The 25,670-nt window shown below is 40.1% G+C and overlaps 1 protein-coding gene across 2 annotated transcripts in view; it reads right to left on the reverse strand.

The window, feature by feature from the left end:
* The window catches only part of TGFBR3 (transforming growth factor beta receptor 3), a 124,896-nt gene that overhangs the window by 20,458 nt on the left and 78,768 nt on the right, over window positions 1–25,670 (reverse strand). For both annotated transcript variants that reach the window (XM_072868123.1, XM_072868122.1), the window contains exons 5-12: window positions 18,427–18,610; window positions 12,485–12,653; window positions 9,982–10,129; window positions 5,003–5,192; window positions 3,459–3,784; window positions 2,413–2,562; window positions 481–612; window positions 55–222 (exon numbers count right to left, since the gene is read on the reverse strand). In XM_072868123.1, the coding sequence (XP_072724224.1) occupies window positions 55–222; window positions 481–612; window positions 2,413–2,562; window positions 3,459–3,784; window positions 5,003–5,192; window positions 9,982–10,129; window positions 12,485–12,653; window positions 18,427–18,610 (1,467 nt within the window). The remainder of the gene's footprint in view (window positions 1–54; window positions 223–480; window positions 613–2,412; window positions 2,563–3,458; window positions 3,785–5,002; window positions 5,193–9,981; window positions 10,130–12,484; window positions 12,654–18,426; window positions 18,611–25,670) is intronic.

The following is a 25,670-nucleotide window of genomic DNA, read 5'->3' on the forward strand; positions in this document are numbered from 1 at the left end:
GCATGGCCTTGCAAAATGTTTCTGTTAGTTTGAAAGCCTTTTTCAGTTTGTTACCTCCACATATATTGGCCCATTCTCAGCAACAGAGAAGAGTCCTTGGGAGGGAGCAAGGAACAGATCTGTTTTGTACAGCTCCATGTTGAAGGTCACGTTGGTGATGTGTGGTTCAGGAGGCCAGAACATGCCTCTGTCATCCTCTGGCTGGTGCAGCGTGCAATTAAACTGAAATGAAGAAAACAATACAAATACATCCTGAGTCAGGAGTGGTAGCTGGATAAGGACAAATTTGGAGTGTACAGTACAGGTCCACCCACATTCCATCTACTCAGTGCAAATCTTCAACAAGGTCACAAGAAATACAAGTGAGAAGAAATGTGTTAAAAGACAAATTAATTGCTATACAATTAATGTAATTTATGTGAAGTGCCTATTACAACAGGCATTTCTCTATTGTCAGGTGCAAACCCGAGAGTAACATACCGCTATTTCAGGCCAGCTTGAGAAAGCAACATCTCCCTCATCACCATCCCCTGGAAATCCATTATCACCTGATTCCATGTCATCATCATCAAAGCCGCTGCTTTCAGCTGGTGATGACAGCTGAATGACAATCTGCACAAAAGGTATTGCAAACACATAAAATTAGGTGATAACTGAGCACTTTCTCTTCATGGTTATTATTTTCTTCTCTCTTCAGAACAATGCAAAGGCCAAATGAAGTGCACCAGCTAAGCAGATGGTGAAAGCAAATCTTAAACAGCCTTGTGCTGAGCATGTAAGATATGTAGGTTATATTTAGAGAACGCCCCTTAGTTTGTTTCCAGAATTCAGAGCCAGCAAAGACACTAGTCTGGGTGCTGGTGTCTGAATTATCACCCCAGCATTTCCATTCTATTTCTGGTATTTCTATAACCACACTGAAAAAAGAAACAGCTTTCTAAAGTTATTTTTTGCAACTTATAGTTTTCCTTAATGCACTCACGGAAAATCACTGAAAGTGTTAGCGTCATTAAAGGATTTTCTCTTCTGTCATTTGCCTATTTTTTTTCAGAGATGTACGCCCAAAACCATTATGTCCTTTTCTTCATTTTCCCCTTGTTTTTCTCTGAATTTCTACTGAATTCTCCCCCCCACCTTTTTTTTCCTCCTTTGCACACTTCTCCATTTCTTCACCTGAAAATTCCTGTTTGTGTTTTCCAATGTTCTGCACTCTGCTTCTGTATGCCCTGTGGCTCCTCAGCTAGTCCCTTCCCTTCCAGGACTTCATCTTTGTTTTCTTGGACATAGAGCAACTGCTAAGAAGTGACATATACACTCTTTGAGACTCCACTGCATGGTGTTTATTTTTTAGGAGAAATGCTCCCAAATTCTCAGACACACCATACATGATTCGGAGTTTAAGTGAGTATCCAAGACTATTAAAAGACATGATGGAGAAAGGAGAGGAGGCAAATACTCATTTTAGTTTGGGCCATAATAGAATACAGGGACAATGACAGTATTTAGCTCCAGACACGTGCTATTCTATAGTTTGGAGATGTTTCTATCCACAGTCTTGATTTGGGACTGTTTCTAAAGTTAGGTGCTACAGACTTGCCAGTATAGAATGGTTTTAACCAGGCAAGGTCAGATCAGATTGCCTTAGCTGTGTTTGGGTTGGACCACAGGCTTTCCATCATTTGCGAAGGTTACTTCTATGTACTGGAAAGCTCAGCAAGAGAAACGTGTTATTACTTTCTAACCCAGATCAGCTGCACTGTACTCAAGCTCCTAAGCTGAGCCAGTCTGGAAGCAGTCACTTAGAATTTAAGTGGGCTCCTTAGCATCATCACTCGTATACAAGTACTCAGAGTCCCGTCATCATGTACATCAACTGATAGCAAATATTAATCCAAATTGTAAGAGAGAAGCACGCACAGATAATGTCTTTTCCTCACATTTTGAAAGCCTTTTTCACACACAATTTTGGAAGAAAAAATTTCACTTAGAATAATTCAGCATATGAATTAAATGGTATTGCTTTGTGCAATCACAAAACTTCATTCCTATTCCTCCTTACAGCTACGTAGTACTGCTTATGTATGGGTACATCAAAACTGGATGAGGAAAGCTGGTGCAACTTCTCTGAGACTGGTACAGATGGTCCCCAGAGTGCAGCCATGCAGTTTTTAAAAGTATTCATCTCCAACTCCTCCTTTTTCCTTTGGGATACTACCTGACCACAGGAGCACACTGAATGTGCAGCCTTCATACCTCCTTGAATACAGGGACTGTAGCTGCAACTAGGTTTGAGCTAGACAGGAAAGGATCAGGATGCCTCCTTTTTGCTAAGACTAAAGCAAACTACAATGGCTTCCTTGTACCACTATGATGTGCAGCGCAGAAGGCGGCTCCTCTTTGTAAAATACTCACAGAGTTAAAATAAACAATCTTGTTCAAGATATATGCTGTACGAGTCCCGCATTTGTGCAGCAAAGACTCCAAAATGAAATGGGTAGCATTCATCCTGGCTTTGCAAGAGTGATCCAGCAGCGAGAGTTCTGTCCTTGTGTAGCCGCTAGCCTGAAACAAAGGCGCTTTGTAAGTGCGTGAAACACAATTGTGTTAGGCTCTTGCTTAAAGTGCAGCTCAGAATACTGTTCATGACTGCTGATAGGAGGAAGTAAAGTTCATTGTACTGACATCCAGGGAAGGTCACTCTCAAAATGCTGTTATACAGGACAGACGGGGAATAAATGTAACATGGAACAAAGAAAACAACAGGTTCATTATTAATCTGCTGATTAATAATGCTGACTCTGTTTGGTCTGAAATGAGCTAAAAATGCTGTCTCTATCAGGCTCTTTTCCACAAGGCAAATGGACACAAGCAACCTGTCAGCTGGTAGATGGTAAAGACAGATCTATTTAGGCCTCACACAGCTATCAAAAGCAGCTTCTTTGTACTTTGCAGATTAAAAACTCAGACTGATGGTTGAGTACAGTAATTTTTTTGACAGAACCAATCCTGCAAAGCTTTAATCAGAAATCCCTCCACAAACTACCAGATTGTTGGGAAGGGGAAACATGACCCTGAGTTACGGCAAAGAATATCTACAGTATAGTTTCCTCACCAAACTATTTTCTGGGGGGTTGGATGGTGATAGCTGTGGATCTTAGAATGTTTATTTTTTCAATGACAATACAAATAGGAAAAATTTATTCACCAAAAGGGTTGTTAAGCATTGGAACAGGCTGCCCAGGGAAGTGGTGGAGTCACCATCCCTGGAAGTATTTAAAAGAAGTGTAGATGTGGTGCTTAGGGACATGGTTTACTGGTGGACTAGGTACTGCTAGGTTAACAGTTGGACTTGATGATCTTAAAGGTCTTTTCCAACCTAAATAATTCTATGATTCCATGAAATAAAATGGTCTGCCCCAAAAGCCTGTCCAAATTTGAGAATAAGAGATCACACCAACCTGCAGAGAGTCTTTTTCTACAGCTACTGTCATGGCTTTGTCATCACACTTTATTGACAGGGCTACATCAGCACTGCCCTGAACCTCTTCCGGTTCCTTATGTTTTGAGAGGGAATGCTCAAAGTCATGATTTATTAATGTATCCACTGAACCCCTGGATGGGAATATTCCTTCTCCCACTGTGTCATGTCTTCCTCTGTTAATGTGAAAAGGAAAAGTCAGGCCATCACTTAATGCAGGATTCTTTGGAGCAGGCAGTGGGTTAGCACCCAGCAATTCTGTCAGCTCCGGAGGAAGGGAATGGTCTTCTTCATCATTCATCTCTTCTAAAAAAAAAAGAAGGAAAAAAAAGAACATTAGTTTATTTAATATTTTTCCTAAAAGTATTCAGAACTAAAAATTTTCATACCAAAAAAAAATTATCCAGAAAGGAAGCTCTTGAAGGACATCCAAAGCAGCATCTTTGTAGTCTTCAAGTAACTAGCCACAGTTCCTCCACTAGTTTAGTTGTTACTGAGGAATCTAATCTTGGTATAGTCTCTGCTAGAAATCTGCCTCACTAAGAGTTGAAAATAAGGTTTGAGGAGTGGGCCTATTATATGCAAAAGGCAACCACAGAGGTAAAAGAAACATCACATTCAGCAAATACACTATTTTAGTGCTGCAGAAATAGCCTAAGTGCAAATCATTGCATGAAGTTCTTCCATTACCTGCCCCATCACAAACGCAGTCACTCCACTGTTGTGGAACTACTTACATAACCAGAGTGAAGTTAAACGAGAGTTAGCTTTATACTGAGTAAATGAGAACACTTATCTATCTCCTGGCTTATACACATACTGCTCAGGAGAGAAATCTCAACATCTGGCCCAAGCAGATAATTATCTGTAACCCATGAGAGTGCAACTGATAAAATTCATGTGAACATAAGCTTTATCAAAACCACTAAACATTTTTAGCGGTTGAAATTCAGAGTTAGTGAAAAAGCAGATGCAATTCCACTAGCTTCAATGGACCCAGATATCTTTACATCAGCAATGACTTTGGCCAAATAACCCAATTTTTTTTAACAGTTGTATTTATTCCGTTCACTTAGACTTTTCTGGTAAGCCAGTTTTGTCTCTAAACAATTTAAATGTTCATTTAATTGTCTCAAGGAAACACTATGCTCATACTTTAGGAAAAAAAAAATCAAAGCTGGATTTATTAACTAAAAAGATATCCACTTGCTGAAGTCCATTCCCATGAACACTGAGCGTGGTCAGCTATAATGGCTTGTGAGTTGGATAAACTATAACCCTTTAATTCCACCAACGTATCAGGAAGTAACACAATTTGCCTGGACTTTTCGAATCTAAAAGCCACAGATTTTTTTATTTTTACCAGTATTCATAGATCTTACCAGCATTCTTAATGATGAGCAGTGAAAGTAGTACAACCCCCAACAAAGCTTCAAAACTGAGAAAGCACCTTTCAAATCATCATATTCTTGGAAATACCAGATATATTTTTTCTATATGCTGGAAGTCCATCTTCAAGCTTACCTGTGTCTTCAAGTTGCAGATGAAATCTGTTAGCAACAGGGGCTTTTGTGTAGGAAGTAACTGGACTATAGTTATGCTCATAAGCCCACTTGATCAAACTCTCATGTGATGAGGGAATATCAGGTACTACTGATTTACTCATAGTCATGGATCGTTCTGTTTCCTTTCCAAAACCAATACTGTTTGATGTCTGCAAACAAAGAAAAACTTGGCTCATGATTTACCATTTAAAACTTGGTTCATGATTTACCATTTAAAACTTGGTTCATGATTTACCATTTAAGGATACCTAAAATGGAATAGTGACACTGATTGAACATGTTTTTTACTCTATTAAATAATAGCAAACTGAGAACACCTGGGAAATAAACCAAACTCTGCTACCTTAGGCACAGAACTGCTGCACACATGGAGAAAAGCCCCCCCCTTCCTCCCAGCCTCTGCCTGGAGTACAATAAATCAAGGTAGTCAGAAACTGTTAATCCCTAAACAAGACAAAGATGTATTTACAGCCTTTTGTATAATGCTGTATTTTCTTCAAAACTGAGTTTAAATTACTTCTAAGGTGAGGTGAACTTAAGATGACAATTGATTTTTCAAAGGTCCCCTTCATTTCTTTGCTTAGAGCATTACTTAAGCTACACATGGGAAAACATTTGTTCAAATGAGCATTACTGAAAAAGGCAAAACATAGCATGCTCATGAAGTAGAGCTGATACCAGCTAATACTTTAAAGTCAGCTGGCACCAAGGACAGTCTGTGCCTCTCTGAATGAGCTTCATAGCAGAAATTTTGTGTGCCTCCTGCAAAACGTTATGTTAAACAGGACTGAATTAAATGCTTAATAGAGCGATAAGTGAGACCATGCACATTTATGCAAGGCCAAACTACTTAAAAGACAACATATACTTTCTGCACATAAATAAAATTTTAAATTTAATTAACAATATAAGTTTTACACAAACAAATTGATACAGCAAACTCATATACACTTGCCGACCTCTCAGTTTTATTATTAAATAATTACAAATAATGGCTCATCAGAGTTGGCCATGGAATACAGATGAGTCACACAGTCAGTTACCTTTTGCTTTACTGTAAATGTTTTGCAAAATTTCAAATTTTCTTGTCAAATGGGCAAGTCAAAGGAATATAACAAGCACCTCTAGCTGTTAGAGGGGCAGTTAGAAAATATTCATTGGTATTACACTTTAACTTGCTTTTAAGTGCTTGGTATCTTAAACGTGTATTTACACAAAGCTAAATACATATATATTTATTTTTACAGTCACAACATTACTATTCTCACTACAACAATCACATCAGTGACTACAGAACAAGCTGAATGTGCTCATAGCAGGAAAGGCACAACCACCCACTTTTCAATGATTCCTGCAATGTGATTGAATTGCACTTTCTATATGCAGATACCACCACTGAATGCTCTACAACAAACACTTTCATTTCCATGCCTGATTATGTTCTCCATCATATAGGCTGCTTTTTTTTTTTTAAAAAAAAAATCCCCATTGGCTTCCCTCAACATGAACAAATCTTAATTCCTGTTCACTTTAAACGTCAAAAGATTGACTGCACTGATCTCTTTGCCCTGATCGCTTTTAGACAGTGGTTGTATGGACCTGCTACCCAGTGTCACAGAGCTCGACTGCACTTCTCTACCTGAGCTCAGAAACGGAGCTTTTGAACCAAGAAGTCAATAAAGCTCAGAGAGTCCCAATGGCATGGCATAGTTTATCTTCAGCTCCCTCCCTCATTTCTTCCTAATGCTCCACTTTGGCATCCTTTAAACACTCACAGCTTCACAACTGAAGTTAAAGAGAATTTTAGTTGCAGTGTCTGGTTTGAGGATACTGTTACCAGTACAGCTATCAATGACTAGGCAAAGGCCACTGAAGATAAGAAACAAAAAGGAAGCAATAGGTATCCTAATTTCAGTACCTTATTACTGTTTTGGATGAAATAATCTTTTATGCTTCAACAGATACAAATCTGGCCATGATTTGTCACACATTTTCATATAACCACACAGCTTTGACTGGTTGGAATTATTATGCTACCCCAACTTTGCTGGATCTCCCTCTCTGCTTTCCTTTTCTTTTTTGTCATGAGGAGACAGCTGAACAAATATTATCTCAGAATTTCTCTGTCCTAGCTGGCACCTGACCATTTCCAGGGTTTGTTTATACCTCTCCACTCCATGCTGAGCCTGTAAATGTTCAGTCCTGCATGGCCTCAGTGAAACAAAACGGAGCACAATGGCTTGCAGAAACAGCCATGCCTTCCTCCGCTTGCCTGCCCTGCCAACACCTCCACACACAGTGCATGAAACCAGGCAATCAACAGAGTCACCTACTAACTTACTCGGAATAGAGAGAGACCATTTCAGAAACTGGTGGGCAGTTCTCCTCACGTAAGGAACAGTCCCTCCAAGCTTTTGAAACCTTCACAGGTTTGTTCTACGCATCTCACCTCTCTCACTCTTCACCCCTCAATACGCTTATTTTCTTTGAGATAAATGGAAGCTAATAGAATTTATCAAATCTTTCTGCAATTTCACTTCTTTGTCCACTGTGCAACCTATGGTTTTGTAAAAGGACACTGAACCCAAAGGAAGCAATGTGAACGGCAGATAGTCCACAAGCACAGAAATACACAGGCACTGCACGAGGGTTGATGTGAGGGCAGACAGCAAACAGGAGCTAAACACAGCCTGGGAGGAAAGCATTGCACATATATTATGGGCAATTACTTTACCTAAACTATTCCCATTTTACTTGGTTTTGTGTCCATCCTCTTTCAGAGTTTCAAGAAACACAGCAAGCTGGGAGATGAGCTAGATGACCTAAAACGTCTTTTTCATTTTTTGTCTCTGAACTTAGACCTTAATAACTCACAGTCCTGGGTTTGAGGCAGCTTAGCACTAACCTTTCCCTCTCGGTTTGCCAATCCCCTCAAGACAATTCTGATTCGTACTGAGGGCAAGAAGTTAGGAAAATTGAAGTGCATGGAACCGATTCAACTAATAAAAAGAACATTGTGAAACATTACCTAATTGTTTAGTAATGTTTTTATGCATTGTCTAAATTTGGACTTGGAAAGGCCTTCAGCTTAATAGAGATACGAACAGATCCTAAATACTGGATGTACAGGCTTTTTAATGACATGGGGGTGTTTAGTTCCCTCCCACACCCCCCTCTAAATAAAAGAGAATAAACATACATTCAGAAAATGAAGCATCTATATAAATGAAGCAGTATAGCAAACAGTTACTCACAAATCCTAACATAAATATACAAAGTCTTTTATATACTGACATTTCCATACATAGTATTACTTTCTCTTGTTGTTAATCTAAATAGAATGTTACCTTCTGCCACTCGTTACAGAAAGAATTTTCACTTATACTTTTTTACTTATACTTGCAATAGTTAATAAAGAAGAACTTTAAAAAGAATAGGAGCCTTGCTTTTCTATTCTCAAGTGCAGCACTTTAGACATTTTAAAATCCTCTAGAACCCCTCTCCCTGAAAATTCATCACCCATAAAGAGGTAGCTTCATGGATATGAAATATGGTACTTTGGCTATCTCCAAGCATGAAGTGAACTAATGCACAATTCTCTATCCTGTGAAAGTAGACCCATATAGGACTAAAGATACAGTGGTGAATTTTACATAATAACCCAGAATGAAACTTTCAAGTCAAGCATTGTTTTTTGCCCTTCTGCTTAGAAGTGTGGTAATCCTGGGCAACTAACCTTGACCTTTCTCTTTAAGGGCTGATTATTTAGGACCTACAGGATGACTAGAACATCCTATCCTGTCTGTAAGACAAAGATGTGTCAGGGATCAAAAGGGAATTTCATCATCCACCCTAGACAATTTTTCCATTCAATTTTCTGAGCAACACCATAATTTATTTCCTTTTAAATCCCTCACTCTCAAAATCTAGCATGAAATCCTGCCTACCAATCTGTCCCTTTAGAAGATTTAGATTAAGCAGTCTTTAGATCAAGCAACCTGTCAGAATTGCCCATGCACACATTAAAAGGAGAAAGCTACTAAGCAAAGTGAAATTCTTATAAATACAGATAGCTGGAGTTTGAAAATGTATCTGACTTACTGTAAAACTGTTAATCAGGTGGCCACTGAGCAAACATTTAGCTCAACTGCACAATGCAGTCCTAACTGATCACTTAAGACAGAAAGAGGCCACACATTCATAGACTGCAAGATCAGTCCAACTTTATTTATTTATTTCAGAGCAAGGGAAAACACATTTTCTTTGTAGAAATGGTGTTGAGCCACAAAGCCTGTACCAAAAATCATTCTGAATCAGAACCTCCAATTATGCGTAAGTATAGTTTCAGAAGTTTAGAGATCCTAGTTTAAATTTTTAAAAACTTACTATTTGCGGTCTGAGGAGAGGTGAGGTCAATTTGACCAAACCCTTGCTGAGGACAGAAGTACTGGCAGGGAAGAGGGCTAGAGACTACTACAACCACAAGTGGAAGGGGTAAAAAAGTTTCCACTTCTAAAGGGACATGGGTGTGTGCCGCATATCTAGGATTATCCATTCTGCACTCACAGGCATCCTTCCAACTTCTGAGATGAACCTGTAGGTCCACTCACCAAAGTAACAGCAAAAAGGGAGATGAACATCCAACTTGGTGTTTAGGGTACTTCAACAGAAGTCAAAAAGACACTGACCCTAAATCCTTGCACTAACCACCTGGCTTCTGTGATGTGCTGGTCAGTTTAATAGCCCATATACGAAGAGTAAAGGAGAAAAAAAAAAAGTTTCTGTATTTACTCCTTGAAATGCAGTAATAATTTAAAAAAAGAGCAGCTAAGAGATAAAACATTCAGAAATCAATATGGTCTAGCACTATATCACATTTAAACGGATTTTATACCGCTGCAGTATGATATCTCAAAAAATAAAGGTGCCTTAACTTACAATCACTTCCAGCTTTCCCTGGACATCATGCGACTTGATAACCCAATTGACAGACTTTTTACACTTGAGGATAAGTACGACATCTCTGACAAGCTTGGCGCCTGGTTGAGTTGGTTTAATGTCCACGATTATATCCACCTGGAAAGCACTGTATGTGGAAAATAGAGAGAAAGTTAGACCAGAATGCCAGAAATTTTCAGCTATCAACCTTCTTCCAATCCATCATGTTTCCACTGTCTGGCCAGCTGATTAAAATGCTGGAGATTATCCCAGGCAACACAACATGTGCAAAACAGATTGTTATTCCACATACGCTTAAATGATTTTTGCATAACAATAGAAACAAATACTTTTTAGAAAAATAATATTTTTGTCTCTTGTTTACAAGCAGCATGCTACTCATTTCAGCTATTATTTAGAGCAAGTTAGTTATAGGACTAGCAGTTTGCTTTATAAAGTAAATTTTGTTTTCTTATTTCACTGTGACAATGCCTAAATATAGCTGTTTCAGTTTCCTCTAGCTATAACTGTATTAAAGCTCAAAATAATATCTTAAAAAAAGCAAAAAGACAAATTAAGCAGGTTAATACCAAAAAAATGCACAAATACTATATTGGGGAGTGTCTCTGCCTAGGCAGTTAAATTGTGGAAATTACTTTGCTTAGGATCTTGCGTGTGTTGAGGAATTAAGTCGTCGTATTCAGTTTCCAGTACTTCTGGATATATACTTACTTTAAAAAGAAAAGAAAAGAAAACAGATGTCCAGCCTACTGCTTGCTGGAAAATAGATGAACACTATCCAGATTTTCAAGACCTCAGTAAAATAAGTAGAACAAATGGGTTTGTACCCATCAATAACATCTCGTCATGCAAAATATTAATTCAACAGAAAAACCTTTACTTCCAGATCATCTTATGGGGCCGTATATCATAAGAATGTGCTCATCCCCAAGTAGCAGGTTTCAACTAAGATTCTGCACTGAGACTTAGTGTATCTTGGGACCTTCATTTCACCTCCTGCAGTTTTACACATGCCCAGCTCAGCTTCTGTAGGTTTCTTTGTGGATATAAACTTTATAAAGATAGCTGTGGATAACACACAAAACTAAGAAAGAAGCAAGAGGGATTTAACTTATTACTTTTTTACTTTTAATAACAAAACGTTTAAACATTTCGCAGTCTTATCACCTGAAAAACAAATTCCTACCATACTATCAGCCAAAGCCAAAAGTCCAGAGGGCTTGGAGACAGGGCTGTCATTGCGTTAACACTGCAAGGGACTTACAATGACGGTGACGCTCAAGAACAGCTCTGTTCAGGATGGTGCTGCAACTCACACCACACAGAGGTAGATCATTTGGGCTTACCTACTCCACTTCCACTACATCTCAGCACTTTCTTACTCTCCCAAGGTTGCTAGGCAAGAATATTCTCAGGCTCTGGGTTCACCACCTTGCAATGAGATAATTACCCTTCCTGCAAAGACCCCTCCTCCCACCTCTATCTCCCTGTGTGATTTCCTCATCAGGGATGGGATGTGCTCATATGTACCTGCATGAGGAGCACAAAAAATTGGACAAAGCTAGATATCCAGTGTCTGCAGTACGCAGACAGGATTTTAATTCTACCTTATCTCTGATGAAATTGTACTTTTCTTCCTGCAAAAGGGAAAACCATCTAGGTTTCATAGCACGTTTCTGTTCTAGCAACCATACTTAGCACTTAAGAGCTTTTCCAGGTATGACTATCTGAAGCAAACCCCATTCATGTGCTGCCACTAAGACCTAGGAGACACCAGCAAAGGATGAATGTCCTACATCCCAAGTCTACAGTACCTTTGACAATTTAGGTAATCCTCATAATGTGTACAGAGAGTTAAGTAACTTTCCCTAACGACTAGTTATAAACTTCTTTGATCAGTGGACCACTGTCAACCCTTAACATTTTTTGCAATTATAAAAATACCCCTGAAACTCAACTGGAAACTTGACAGAAAATACTGTTATGATTCTGCAGACCAGCTGTGGAACCATTACCATGGATGATCGCAGATCACTTGCAATCTCTGGACCACTGTTTGGGAGCCACTGCCCTAGGCCTTGCTGCCAGTCATCCCTACCTGTTACAGGTCAAGATTACTTTTAACCTCTCTCTCACCTCCTCATACGGTGGTCTCATCTTAAACCCTGTCAGATGCTGCCCTTATTCATATTCGCTTATTCACCTTATTCTTGGAAAAATTTGATTGATTGAACAAGAAGGAGGGCAGAATACAGTCCATAAAAACTGTGCTTTGCAGTCTTGTCCAAAAAAATCCTGGGATCGTGAAGCAGAATCCAACATCTTTACATACTGAAGAACTAATTTCTATTTAAGGCAAACTACTAAGGTCCAAGCTCTTCTTGTAAGGATGAAATGGCTACTTTCATTTGATTTTCAATAGGCAGCTGAAATCTTTAGCTGTGATTTCAAACAGATTTAGTCTATTTAGATGATACTTTACCTGTATGGATTGGAATTTGGAGTGATTAGTTCAATGATATGAACTTCTCTTTCTTGGACTAAGTTAGACATAAGGCACCCCTCTGCTGTTTTTGGTTGTAGGTATCCCGCAAGGTAATTTAAAGAGAGAAAATTCTTTTCTATGTTGCACGAGGGAGGAAACACTTGATCTGGAGGGGGGGAAAGAAAAGAAAGCATATGCACCTTTACACAGAGATATCATCTTACATGCACATATGTACCGCATCTACTTCAGCGTGGCACTGTATTTTATGACATAAATCTTCAGGCTAAAAGGTATATCTATTATCTATCATAAGCCCTTAATAACATTGAAAGGGAGATCACCATTGCAATAACATGGCACATCTCTGATGTAAAATATATACTTGTAAACTGAACAGTTTCTACTTACGGATTTAAATATTAAATAAAAGAAAATCCCTACAAAGAGAAATCTGAAAACAAGACTGAAGGAAAATATGTGAGCATTTTTCAAAATGAATAAAATACATTTAATTTGTTCCTTGCACCTTTAAAAAAAGATTTCTTTCTTTTGAAATTAACTCATAGAAAACTTTTGTGATCAATTCCTTCTCCCTTTAGAAAATGTTTTATTCTTGTTATTATAAACTTACCACATTTAAAAGATCACAGAAAATATTTTCCATTTCCTTACTCAATATATTTTCCTATATATTGTGTAGTCAGAGTCAGTGTTGTCGAGAAATACTGCAGTTCTCTTGTGCATGGGAAATTGAATATAGCAAGAAAAGGATTAAATCAGTTCTTGATATTAAGGAAGTCCAACCATAATATCCATAACTGAAATTAAGAAATTCTAGAGTAGATATTCAAGCTCTCTTTTGGTTTTAACTGCCTAGCTGATCAAGAGAATTACCTAGTGTACAATGTAAAACACAAAAAATAGTCACTTGGTATGAAGTTCTCATGCACAGCCTACATTGCTGTATCCCAAGAAGCAGTATTTCCATTGAAAAATAGGAATACTTTGTGTTTCTGAGATAGCTTTACATATGAATTGTCATAATACACAGAGGGACTTAAGTATCATGTTCAAAGAAACAAAGTCCTGTAAGAATATAATTCCAAATGGCTGGCTCTTTGACCTTTGCTTTACAAAGAAGGCTTTCCTATTAAGATCAGTAGCAAGATAGAAAAAAGAAAAAAAATCAAATATAATGCATAATGCATGCAAAACTGTGGACGAACTCCTAAAAGCTGCACTGAGACCACTGTTAGCATTTGCTCCCTAAATAAGAGCTGAAATGTCACCCTGAAGCACATTTGTGTGTGGTACACAGCTTTGCAGGGAGACCAGAGACTCCTGTGACCCTGGCCACTGCAGAAACAATTAGGGGAGTTTCTTCTCCTGATCTTACACAAAGTAGTCTTTGAATATTAACCTTGCTGTCTTCCCTACAGAATCTATGAAAGCTGTATGAGGCTGTAACTACTCATACTGCCCAAGCAAAGCACTCCTCTAACATCTGGTATGTGCCCTGCCAGATTCGCCTTGAATGCAGCTGCAGTTCTGCCAGCTCCTCCCACAACAGCAGAGAATGGAAAATGATCCCAAATGGCCTACACTGAGCTTGAATTTATATATATACATACACACACAGACGGAGATACCAGGTATTTGCTTCTCAGCTGCCATACAACACAATTCAAGCCATAAAATAACAGCTTCTGAGTAGTTTGTGGATAATTACCACACGTGCTATTGTTTACCACGGCAAAGAACTTGGTTCCTGCTCCTGGCACTTCCATTAAACGTCTCTGGAGCTCTCAAGAACCACTGCTCTCGCCGCCACCAGCACAGAGGCTCCCCAGCCTGGGCCCCCACTTGATAGCACGCTTTTCCTCTGCAGCAAATCTGAACTCTGTCACTGGCTACGTGACGTACACACTTACTTCCTCCCATCACCAAAATGTATTTACTCTTGTCTGTGCCAGTTACCAAGATCTGGGCTGGAACAGAAAAGAAAAGGGGATCCATTTCATCTTTCTTTGCTCACTACACTTCTTTTCTTTTTTAGTTTAAGGGCTGTCTACTTGCTTTGGAAAGGGACTGCAGGTGCCTGCAATCAATTAAAAACCTTACTAAACCAGCCAGCAAACAGTCAGTTTATGGACCCTGTGCCTCTCTAATCTCCACAGACTCCCAATATAGAATCAGACACGAGGTTCGCCTGTAACACCCTCAGCGGAGGGTCTCCGGCCAGCACGCCCGGGTGTCGTGGGGCCCCGCTCGCCAGAAGGCAGGCGGCGGAGCTGTGTACGGCGGCTGGCAGCCGCCTTCCCCTCTGGCGTGTGCCAGGCTGCTCGGATGAAGGCGGAGGGTTGCACACTTGGATCTGTAGTTTCTGTGGGCAGCACCTCCATTTTACAGACGAGGACAGACACCGTCTGCTCTATTCTGCACAAATTAGGTGTCATCCGCAGGTTCTTGGCTAAACTGGATAAAAGTTGAGTATCCCAGCTTAAAATAATGAGGAGGTTTTTGTGAAATTGAGCGCCGTTAATCAGGTGTCACTCTCCAAGACAGGGGCCCTGGGCAGCAGAAGTTTGATTCAACAATAAAAATCCCATCCAAGCAGAGCTTGCCTTTCAAAGTCTGAGCTGGGGATAAGCGAGGCGTTTGGGATTTTCCTCAGCCACTCTGATGGCAGGGCTTTTTCGTGTATATTTTGCAGTTTACTACCCCTTAGCACGAACGAGATCAGAACTTCAACTGACATTTAACGGCAGGGTCTAAACGCGAGCAGGGAAGGGGCTGCAGCGGTCTCTGGAGGGAGGGTGGAAACTGTCGGCGGTGCTCACCCTCAGCAGGACACACAGCTAAAGCCTGACACAACGCAATAACCTACAAGTATTAAACCAAGCAAGTCTGGTGTGCAGGATACGTGCACTAGTGTGTACAGGCTACAAATTCAGAGTCAGGACTGAAGCTTCAGCTTCTGCCAGGACAGGAGCACAGTGTTACCGTCTGTAAACAGACTGTATGTTTTCCAGCCTAGTTATTCTTATGGTTGACTAATTTTTTTTCTTATTTAGCTAAGAAATGTCTTGAAATTAGGCTCCCTCCAGGCTAGCACATCTGCCCTGGCTTTACACTGGCGGTACTGGATGCGTTAGGTAACATTTAGCCAACTGATAAGTCTTCCTGACTTGTACAATCGTACCTTATTGAAGCATGAGGAATTAAACTGACTTCCGCTGAAAAACACGTACTAAGATCACTTTCACCATGAGCAGTCCCACTTTCTAGAATCTGACAGCGATTATCACGGCAATTACTTTGCCATCTCCTTCACTACACAAATCAGAGCAAGAACGAGAACCCCACTTCTTTTGCCCCCTTCCTCCAAACCCTCATTCTGGCCCCTTTAAGTTCTCACTGTGCTCACCATCCCTGCAGTATTTGATCAGCCAGTCTTTCGAATCGACAGGATTCAGATGCACTTGGCCCTGACCCAGTTTGCTAGCTCACGCAGCTGCCTTTCATTTGCAGCTTCAAAAGTGATTTCAGAGACCCATAGCATCAGAAGCAGTTTTATCCTATGAAAGATCACCCTTCTTCAGATCTTTTTGTCCTCTGGCTTGCATTTTCTGTTTGCTGTATTCAGCTACAACCTCAACTTCTAAAATGTTACATCTTCTTCTAACTTGAGTGAAGCCGAAATGTAGACAATTGCATGAATACTGCCATTAAATTCTGTATTGGTCACATAGCAAGGAACTACTTCATATGACCACCTATAGATTATGAGTAATACTAGCTGTGATTCATAGACTGGCAGCTGAGGGTACCTGACTAAAGCACTTGCGGAGTGTGAGTTTTGTATGAAAAGCCGGAAATGTCCATCAGCATACACTGGTTTGTGGAATCCACCAACTCCATCGTTGACTCTGCAGAGCAGCAGACCAGGTCCACGTCCCACGCGGTTTCCACAGAACTCCTCACACAACTGCTGCAGTTCAAGAACTGACCCTCTCCCCACCCCCGAACACATGCATAACCCCCACGCATACATGGATATTCATTCTTCTGCCAAGAATTTAAATCAAAATCAAATATGGTTACAGCTGAGCTAGTTTGCAGGAGCCTTCTCAGAAACTGTCTATTTTGGTTTCCTGCCAAGTTCCATTTTGTGTACTTACTCCTAATTAAATTGTGTTTTAACACATTCTAAAGATGATGCAAAGTTCTCCTATTTAGCTGCTTAGTTTGACTGGAGACGTGCAAATCAACAAAAAAATTTTATCTGTTTTTTGACATGTCTAATTAAATGTTCATCTCTGCAACGCAGAGACCACTACTCCCATGTATATGTTCCAAGAGCACTTTAATAAGCTAATAAATATATTTCTGAATGATTTTCTGGCATTGAAATCCAAGACTGGTGCCAAGTAGAACAAAAATCGCGCAGGGGAATCCTGTACAGATTTGGCAGGATTTGGAAGAAACCAACACAGGCATGTTCCGATTTTGGGGGGCAAGCCTCATGCTTTAGGAAATCAAATGATCAGATACAGGTGGTTAGGAAAGAATGTTTTCTCCACAGAAGGTTTTGGGGTTTTTTTTTTTTGTAGACAACTAGTTCAGCTATGCAGGAGTTTCTCTAGAAATATTGCTGAAGTACAAAATTAGGCTGCTGATGCTAGTAAACGCTGAGCCCACCAGTACTCATTGCATGTTGATTAAATGTTCTATTGATTTCTACTTTTCCCATTGCTGAACTTTTTGAGAGACAACAATTAGTTTCAAAATATCTGGACCACTAGCTGCAATGCAAATCAGTTCCAGTTCACTTTTAGCAGCCTTTATTCTTGCTGCTTTTGGTTTAGCCTAAACCTGGATGTTTGCTTTAGCCTGAACTTGGATGACAGCTTCAGAGAACAAAAAAGTGAATTGCAAGCCATTAGGTAAAGAACACTGACAGCTTAAAACATCCCATACCTGCGCAAATTTCACCCCCAATCATCCTGCACAATAGAGGAAAGTCTGCTCTCCCTGCAAAGTTCCTTTTAGTAACTATATATTTTCCAGAAAATGAACTTGAATAGAGATGAGTAGGGCATAAACCCTGCTGAACTGACTGCCTTGCTCCAAGAATGTAGTGAAGAGAAGAGCTGTGTCTCTTGTTATCCACGGTTTATGACCAGCTCAGGTGAAACTCCCCTGCGGAAGACATGCTATGTGACCAGCAGCCAGCTGAGGGAAAGCATGAGCCAGAAGGTGCTGCAGAGGTGCATGTTGTTAACTTGTTCCAACACTGCTCAGCTACAGAGCTACAACCCAAACCCTACCCTATTATGGGCCTGTGAAATCCCTGAGGACCTGGAGTCCTCTCCCACCTGCCCTAGGCCACCTGATGAATTTGGCATGCGGTTCACAGGGAGAGGAAATCTTACTCCCTGGGATGAAAATACACAAGGACATCAGACTGAGGCAACTTATCTTGGTGTGGAAAGCAATAATTCTTTGCCTCAAAGTAGTCTGGATCCTTATATTTTTTTCAGTATTTGCTTGTATAACTCAGGTCTTTCTAGAAATTACCCCCTACCTCAGGTTCTCTACTTCAGTCCTTTAGATGACAACACCCAAACAATCACCATGAGTAGTTTATTCACTTTAAAAGGTGAAGCTTTGACTCCTCTAAGATTCTGGCCAATTGCATCCATATTTATGAGCATAAAATGATGGCACCAGAATCCATTAAAAGTTGCCTAAATCCAAGGTCTGGTCTTTAAACTTGCTCTTATTTCTCTGCCTTCCCCTTTCATATCACATCTCTTGGAAAATGAGAGGTATGTTTAAAGACTAAAATAAGAAATGTGAAATAATACTACAGCAAGACTTATTCTCACCATCTAGAAGTGCCTATCAATTCTGTTGGTTTTGTTTTGGTTTACCTTCTCCTACTTTAATATAGATGTTTCTTGATATTTTGAGTTCAGTGAAAGATGTTACTGCTCCATATTCCTTCTGGGCCCACTGTAGCAGACGTTCATTTTTCTCAGGAAAAAGCTTTTCTTCTGTTTCTGCTGACAAGGAGAAATTTCCTTTCTCAAACTGAACAACGGAACCCAAAGACACCTGATGGGAATAAAAACATATTTTCAATGTGGTACATTTATCCACACAGACAGGTAGCATGTTTAAGCAATGTAATCTCTCACACCCAAATGCATTCACTGAAGGTGATTATGGCTTATTTCCAACAATGCCCAAGCTTCCCGTGTTTTAATATCTGCATAATGATTCCTTTTTCAGAGATGTTTTTAAAAAATGAAGCACCCCTCAGCCCGGCTGGGGTGCACGTGGCAGCTGACTAACGGAGGGCTCTGAGCCACTCCCCAAAGCCGTCCTGCTGCAGACGTGGTACCACAGTGCTGCAAGGGGAGCCGAACTGTGGGGGGCGAGGGGAGGGCTGGAAGGCAAGAGGAAGACTAAGACAGGAGAGAGTGAGAAGACAATGTCGGAGGAACTGAAGGGAGAGAAGGGTGTGAAGCTCAATAAAACCAGGAACTACTGAAGTAACTCCTGAATCGGAAAGAACATGAGTCCAAGCTCAGTGACAGATAAAGGCTAACAGAAAAACACAGAGTAAAGAAGGAGAAAGGCTAATAGAAAGGGAAGATACTTACTGTTGCTTTATTTACAGGAAGTAAGGAAATGCTTTAGTCTAACACATAAAGCAGATGAGTTATACATCTTTAGAAAAAGCCTTATAAATAGGTTACATTAACTCAGGTCTTGACTGGAAAAACTAAAATGTTGTTTAAAATAGTCAAAATGGAAAAACAGTAAGTAGAAGTGTAACGGGTTCTGTGGGAAAGCCTAAGATTTTCAAATACAACTTCACTGAAATGGCAATAGCATCATTCAAGAAGAGAGCACAGGGTCAGACTCTCTTTCAGATTGGGACCTGCTTCAACTTGCGTTGGTCTTGAGAGATAAACAAGTCATTCCAGATTTACTGCAAAGCAAGATCCTCCCAACAGCAACCTTTTGGCTCTCCTGTCCCTGCAAAGGGATGTGGCCAACATTTCCAGAACATGTGTCAGCTCTCAAGAAGTCCCTATAGCAAGTGGTGAAAGAAGAGCATTCCTTCATCTGCCCAACCTCAGAAGCCATCACCCATCCATACACTTCACTGTCTCTTCCTTCAAGGTGCTTGAGAACTGCGGCCTGCACGCCCTACCTGGGCTGGTCCTTCCATGCACACTTTCACTAAGATCTAAAACATCAAGTCAAGAATAACATGTGCTTGAGTGAGAAAGCACAGCAAGATGAATAAGCTTTCAGGTTTGAAAGCATCAGTGAAGATTTGTTTGAACATGTTCCCTGTAGTAGTGTGTAAGCAGTGCTTGCCCAGATAGAACACACAGCCCCTACTTCCAGACTGCTGCAGTAGGCAAGGCTTCAGGAAAGAAGTACCATTTTCTTGTGCTGTCCCCAGAGCAGCCCGGGAAGAAGCCTGAGTCACTCTGCTGCTCTCCTCCCCCTTCCCTTTCCCTGTCTTTCTACCAACCCAGATTTCTGTGGTGGAACAAAAGTGTACTTTTTTTCTCCAACTGAAAATCCAAAACTACTAATGATGATTGGAAGAGTGAAAAGGACATCATAACAATTTCTAACCTGTCCTGAGTATTATTTACACGTTATAGCAGGATAATGGTCATAAGTGTATCTCTGACCTTTTAAACAACAAAATACATCAGCAGCAATTATTTAACAGAGATTATCTGAAGTCAGGTTCCAATTACAGAAATTAACTAATGGCAACCAATTACCTTCCCTGGAGCTATTGTTCCCAGCACTATTTCAGGATGTTATATATCAGTTTGTTTAGCACCTACAAATATTTGTCAAAGTAGACACAAATTACACCCTTTGGCATATGGAAAGAATTTCAGAGTTCTTCCCTGTGCCTCCAGCTATTACGTTAGCATTTATTTGCACCTATCACATACTCTCCTCTAAGAGAAGGCCCAGAGTTCAATTTGACCAGACCTGTCACAAAAACCAGCTTAGGAATCCTTTTGCCAGAATAGTTTTCAAAGTTTAAACTAACATCTGTTTCAATTCTGAATGATCTTCCTTATTTGTTGTTTTTCATATGACTACCATAAAACATTTCCTTTCAATGAAAAAAGTCTTTATTCAGTGTAACACAGAATAGGCTATATTCTCTCAATACTCTCATACTTCTCAAATAAGAAAGCAAACTCTGCCATTAGAGAAAATCCACTGCCCCCAAAACTACAATCCTAGGAAAAGAGGGCAACACAGTTATCTTTAAAACGTATTTAGCAAACAGCATTCACTTTGTCCTTCCACCACTTAGAAGCAGCTACACCATGGCTTGGTTTTATGGGGCATCTCTGCAATGCTCCTTAACACATTAAATTCTACAGCGCGCACAGTCTCGTAGGATGACACTGACACAGCACAAGGCAGGTCATGCAGGGATCGCATACAGAGCACCTCTTAACAACGCTGTCTTTTATATCTGAGTCATGTGGGCCATCTTTGTAGAGCCCTGGCCTAACTAGAAAAACCTCCTGTGCATCAAAATTGCAGGATTTAAGGACTTCACCAGTTATTATTTTGCAGGGACATAGAATAGATGCTGGCATTCCACTCTCAGGAACAAGCCTCATTAAATACCTCAAAAATACTACCGTTTATCCAATAAGCACAGTAATTGCTTTTCATTTACACTGTTTCACAATGTTTCTGGTGCTTTTTGTGGTCGGTATCAGAGTAAAGAAGTATCAGTGTAACCTTTTAAGACATTTGAGGAAAGTGAGAGAGAAAATATTATTCCTTCTAAATACTGACCAAAGAAATGCATTAGCTTGCAATAATGCATTTTCACTAAGTTTTTGATTTGATATTTGAGATATTTAAGTGTCTGCTAACACAACAGCTTTCTTCCTCAGAATACACTTGGTTTTCCATTTATTACTAATTAAAACTTGAAAACCTCCTGCATCACACTGGGGCATGACAAATGTCTTCCTGTGAGACAGATCCTATCAATGAACCCCAAAGTTACTGCGTCCTACTAGGGAGGAACTGACAGACAGAAAGCAGAGCAACTAAAAAGTCTGGCACAAGCATCCTCACTAAATGATCACACAGTAAACATCTTTAAATAAACATGAAGCTTATCATCATTTATTTTTTTAATCACATACTGAAGCCTATTTGAAATGCTGGTTCCACTACCAGGTTTTAGAAAGGAGAGCAGAGTTCTGCTGTGCCTGCCAATGTTGGGATTTTTACTACACGGACCTAAGGCAAGGTTAAGTGAGCCAAGCACGTTATTTTTTCTGGAAAGAATTCAACAGACTCTTCCAAAAAAGGCAACCACCACTGTTTCAACACCTGCCTTGAACATTAACTACTTACTCTTCAGAACAAACCCAAAGCAGCTCTCTCTAACGTACTTAGGATAAGCCAGAGCATTAAAACCAAAGATTGTTTTCAATATCTGGGAATGTATCAACAATTTTTATCCGAGCGCTCATTACACAGCCGACTGGGTGATTAAGAAACTGCTGCCACATACACTTTTATCTCCTCACTTCATCTCCTTCAGCGGTTACTTTCAGAGGTTGCAGAGTGGAAAAAGTGCCCCAGCTCCATTTCTTCCTGTTGTTGTGAGGACATTAAAAGTGACTGCACCAGAAACATCCTCTGCTGCTGAGTTCACCTACATGCCCTGTCACATTTCTGAGACTAAATGAGGAAACTTCCAAGCCTGACATGGAAAATCAGTTTGCAAGACCAAAAGATACTCGCTGTGGCCACTAACCACAGCAAGGACTGCAGTTCAAAGGGCTCCTCTACAGTCAGAGGAAATGAGGATCAAGTACAGTATTTTGAAAATTTGCTACCAAAACCTGAGTATTCTATCGAACAAAACATGTTTAAGGAACATATTTTGATTACACACACTACTACCCTGCTGACCATTGGGGGAAATCGGGACTGTAATTTTCTTTGCACTGTACAGAGGCAAGGAAACATATACCCCTCATGTTGGAAAAAAAAAAAAGCCTTTATATGTCCCTTAAGAAAACTTTCCAGTCTTACAAAAACTGCCCTTGCAAGGCTGCCATGGTAGTTCAAGACATGAGCTACCTGGCAGAAGTGCCAAATGGTGTAAGTTAGTATTCCCCCAAAGGAACAACTCTCAGAACCAGCCCTGAGTCGTCTCAAATATACACATTGGTGAGCATGAACGCTGCACACGCTCAAAATAGCGTCTTCTGTTTCTTATTTTACCTATTTCCTTCTCTCCTTTTAAATGTTTATTGCCTTTTTTTTTTCTTTGAACCTGATCCAGGGGGGATATTTACTTTGTTTGCTTTTATGACATTTTAAGTATTTAATATAGTTATAATTCAGAACTCCCAAGTAGGAAGCAAGTTCATAATTTAGCCTTGAGAGAGGTAGGCACCTTTGGGAGATGACTCAGAATACAAAGTTAGGTGTCCACAGCTACACAGCATGAACCAATCCCTCCCCTCACAGCAACAGCTATACCACTACCCACCAAGGCCCCTCCAGCACAAGTGACCAAAGCAGCCACGCATAAAGCCAAGACTGAAGCAAATACCCTAGCAGAAAAACGCAGCATCCTTCATATCTTTATCTGAGCTATACAGTATCAGACCTGTGGCAGAACATGTAGGAGAGGAGTAAATCTGCTCAGAATAAAATTAAAAAACTTGAACCAACTTTCAGAGCAGCCCACATGGGGTTCAGACTCAGCTGGTGTTTTTTAGATAATGTACTTTGATGTGCTTTGGTCCCCTTGCAGAGGAAAAGTAAAGCCATGGATGGAGAAATATCAGGTATTCGGAAACTCAAAAATATATCCTTCGTTGCTCATAAATCCACATACAACATAGAGTAATCACCAAGAGAACAATTCTCTTTGGTAAGTGACTAAGAAACATGCTGCTTTTGAAATGACATGCACCATTTGTGAATCATCTATCAGCTTTGCATAGTCCTTACCAGCCACAGAGGTGTGATACTTTCAGGCAGTAGTAAAATCTTTCATTTTCAGTTTAGTGTTCTCAAGACCACTTACAGTCATCACAAAATTCCACTTCCAGTTTTCACATTTTTGAAAACAAACACGTAAAAGAAGCAGCATTATCTTAATCACATTTCAGATTTTAATTCTACTTCCAAGGAGATGCTCAGTTTCCCAACCACCAAAGATCTTGATAGGAAAGTCTTGAGCAGCCTTAATTCTCGGGATGAAAGCAGAACCTCATGGGATCAGACTCTTGAACATCTTTATGTATCTAGAAACAAGATCCTGGGATTTTCCATCAAAGTTGAAACTGTATCAAAGCAACTGCAACTTTCAAAACCCCCATGGAACAGTTACTAGAATGATAAAAAGGAAACAAACAAACAAAAAATCTGTGTAAAGGAGAAATCTGTTCCTAAAGTTTAGGGCTCAGCAGGGGTTTATTAATTGCACACAGGTAATTGTCCATTCATCTCACATTAATCTAACAACATCTTAATAGACTCAACATAACACTCATTTGATCTGAACAAAATAAGGTAGCAGAAGCTTTTCCAGGGATTCTGTTTCAAGTTAGATTCAATTTAGTGGAAGAGGAGGAGAGAATTAAAGCATATCTATGCAACTGCAGCTATAGTTTCCACTGGAATTGATGACTTAGTAACACAACCTGTTGTGATTTATTATCTCCACGTCACTAACACCAATAGTCTGCCAAAATCCACTGCCTGCTTCTGTAAACTTCCACTAGCTAAACCCGCTGTTTACTGAAGCAAGCAAAGAAGGGAAGGAGCCATGAGCATACAGAAGGGAAAAGACCATCGCAGACGCTCGTTGCAGGTCCTTCAGCCTCCTGCAAGATGGGTTGGGGAACACATCTCAACCACTAAATGACAGAATGTTGTTTCTTTCCTTACTCTTGCAGCCTGGTTTAACTTAAAGCCCAAGTCTTCCTATCAGCCTCCTTTGCGCTGAAAGTGATGGGTCTGGGCTCTTAGAGGGACTGTGAGGAGGAGGAGCACTCAGGATCAGTCAGCGGCAGCAACGAGAAAGACCAGCATCAGGTCCAAGAGGCAGCAGCACCCAGACCTAGCCCATCCACACTCTCAACACAGTTTTGGTTGTCACAGTGACCCATGAAGACAGCTCGCTCTTGAAGCTGAAAGAAACACCAAGCAATAAAGCCTGCATTTTGAAAGATGGGTTAAATCACCTGGGACAGGAGAAGATCTAGTATGGACTATGTGATACTCTTAGCAAACCAGGCTCCAAAAAAGCACAGGACTTGAACATCCCGTGAAAGGAGAAACTAAGGCACATTGATCCACCTTGCTTCCTCTGAAATTTAGTGGCAAGTTGGTATTTTTGAAATATTTCTGCCCAAACCAAAGTGCTTACAGTAAAAGCAGAGGACACCTATATATCATAAAATTTCCCTATTTTGGGACATCACACTACCACATATAGACTTTTTTACTATACACTGCATATTTGCTTCATGTACTATATCTTGCTTCCTAAGCCAAAAATATCACTTCTCTTCTGTAACGCCTTCATGAAGCAAGCATTGAATGAAAAAAATCCCCTAGATATTTAAAGATGCCTTACTAGGGTTATTGTACTCAAACTCCTTTTACCGAATGCGGACTATGCGTCACTTTCAAACATGTATTTACCACCCTGTCATTTTCTGCCATGTGTACTTCTGACAAAATCCTTCCACTCTATTGCCAAGAACATAAGAACAACCACCTTACCATACGTAGCCTGAGGTCTCCCTGATATTTCTGGGACTAAACCAGTTATATAGACTTTAGAAAAGCAGGATTTTGCAGGGGGTTGAATCAGGCCACGAGACAAAGTCTCCAGGGTAATTTGCTATTGTGAAAAGCATAATAAGAGTTACTGTTTACTAAACACTGCTTTTAATTAGACACTTAATGTTATTTTCACATTCTTTCAAAAGGCAAGGAAATGGTGTGGGGAGGGGAAGGAGGAATACGAACTCTGCCAAGTGGAAAAGGGCAACTACAGGATTATTTCCAGCTCCTGAGTAGAAGAACGATGAAGATTTAGAAAAAAACAAACCCAGGA

Source organism: Ciconia boyciana, chromosome 7 (genome assembly GCF_034638445.1).
Source record: "Ciconia boyciana chromosome 7, ASM3463844v1, whole genome shotgun sequence".
In the NCBI taxonomy this organism is placed as follows: domain Eukaryota; kingdom Metazoa; phylum Chordata; class Aves; order Ciconiiformes; family Ciconiidae; genus Ciconia; species Ciconia boyciana.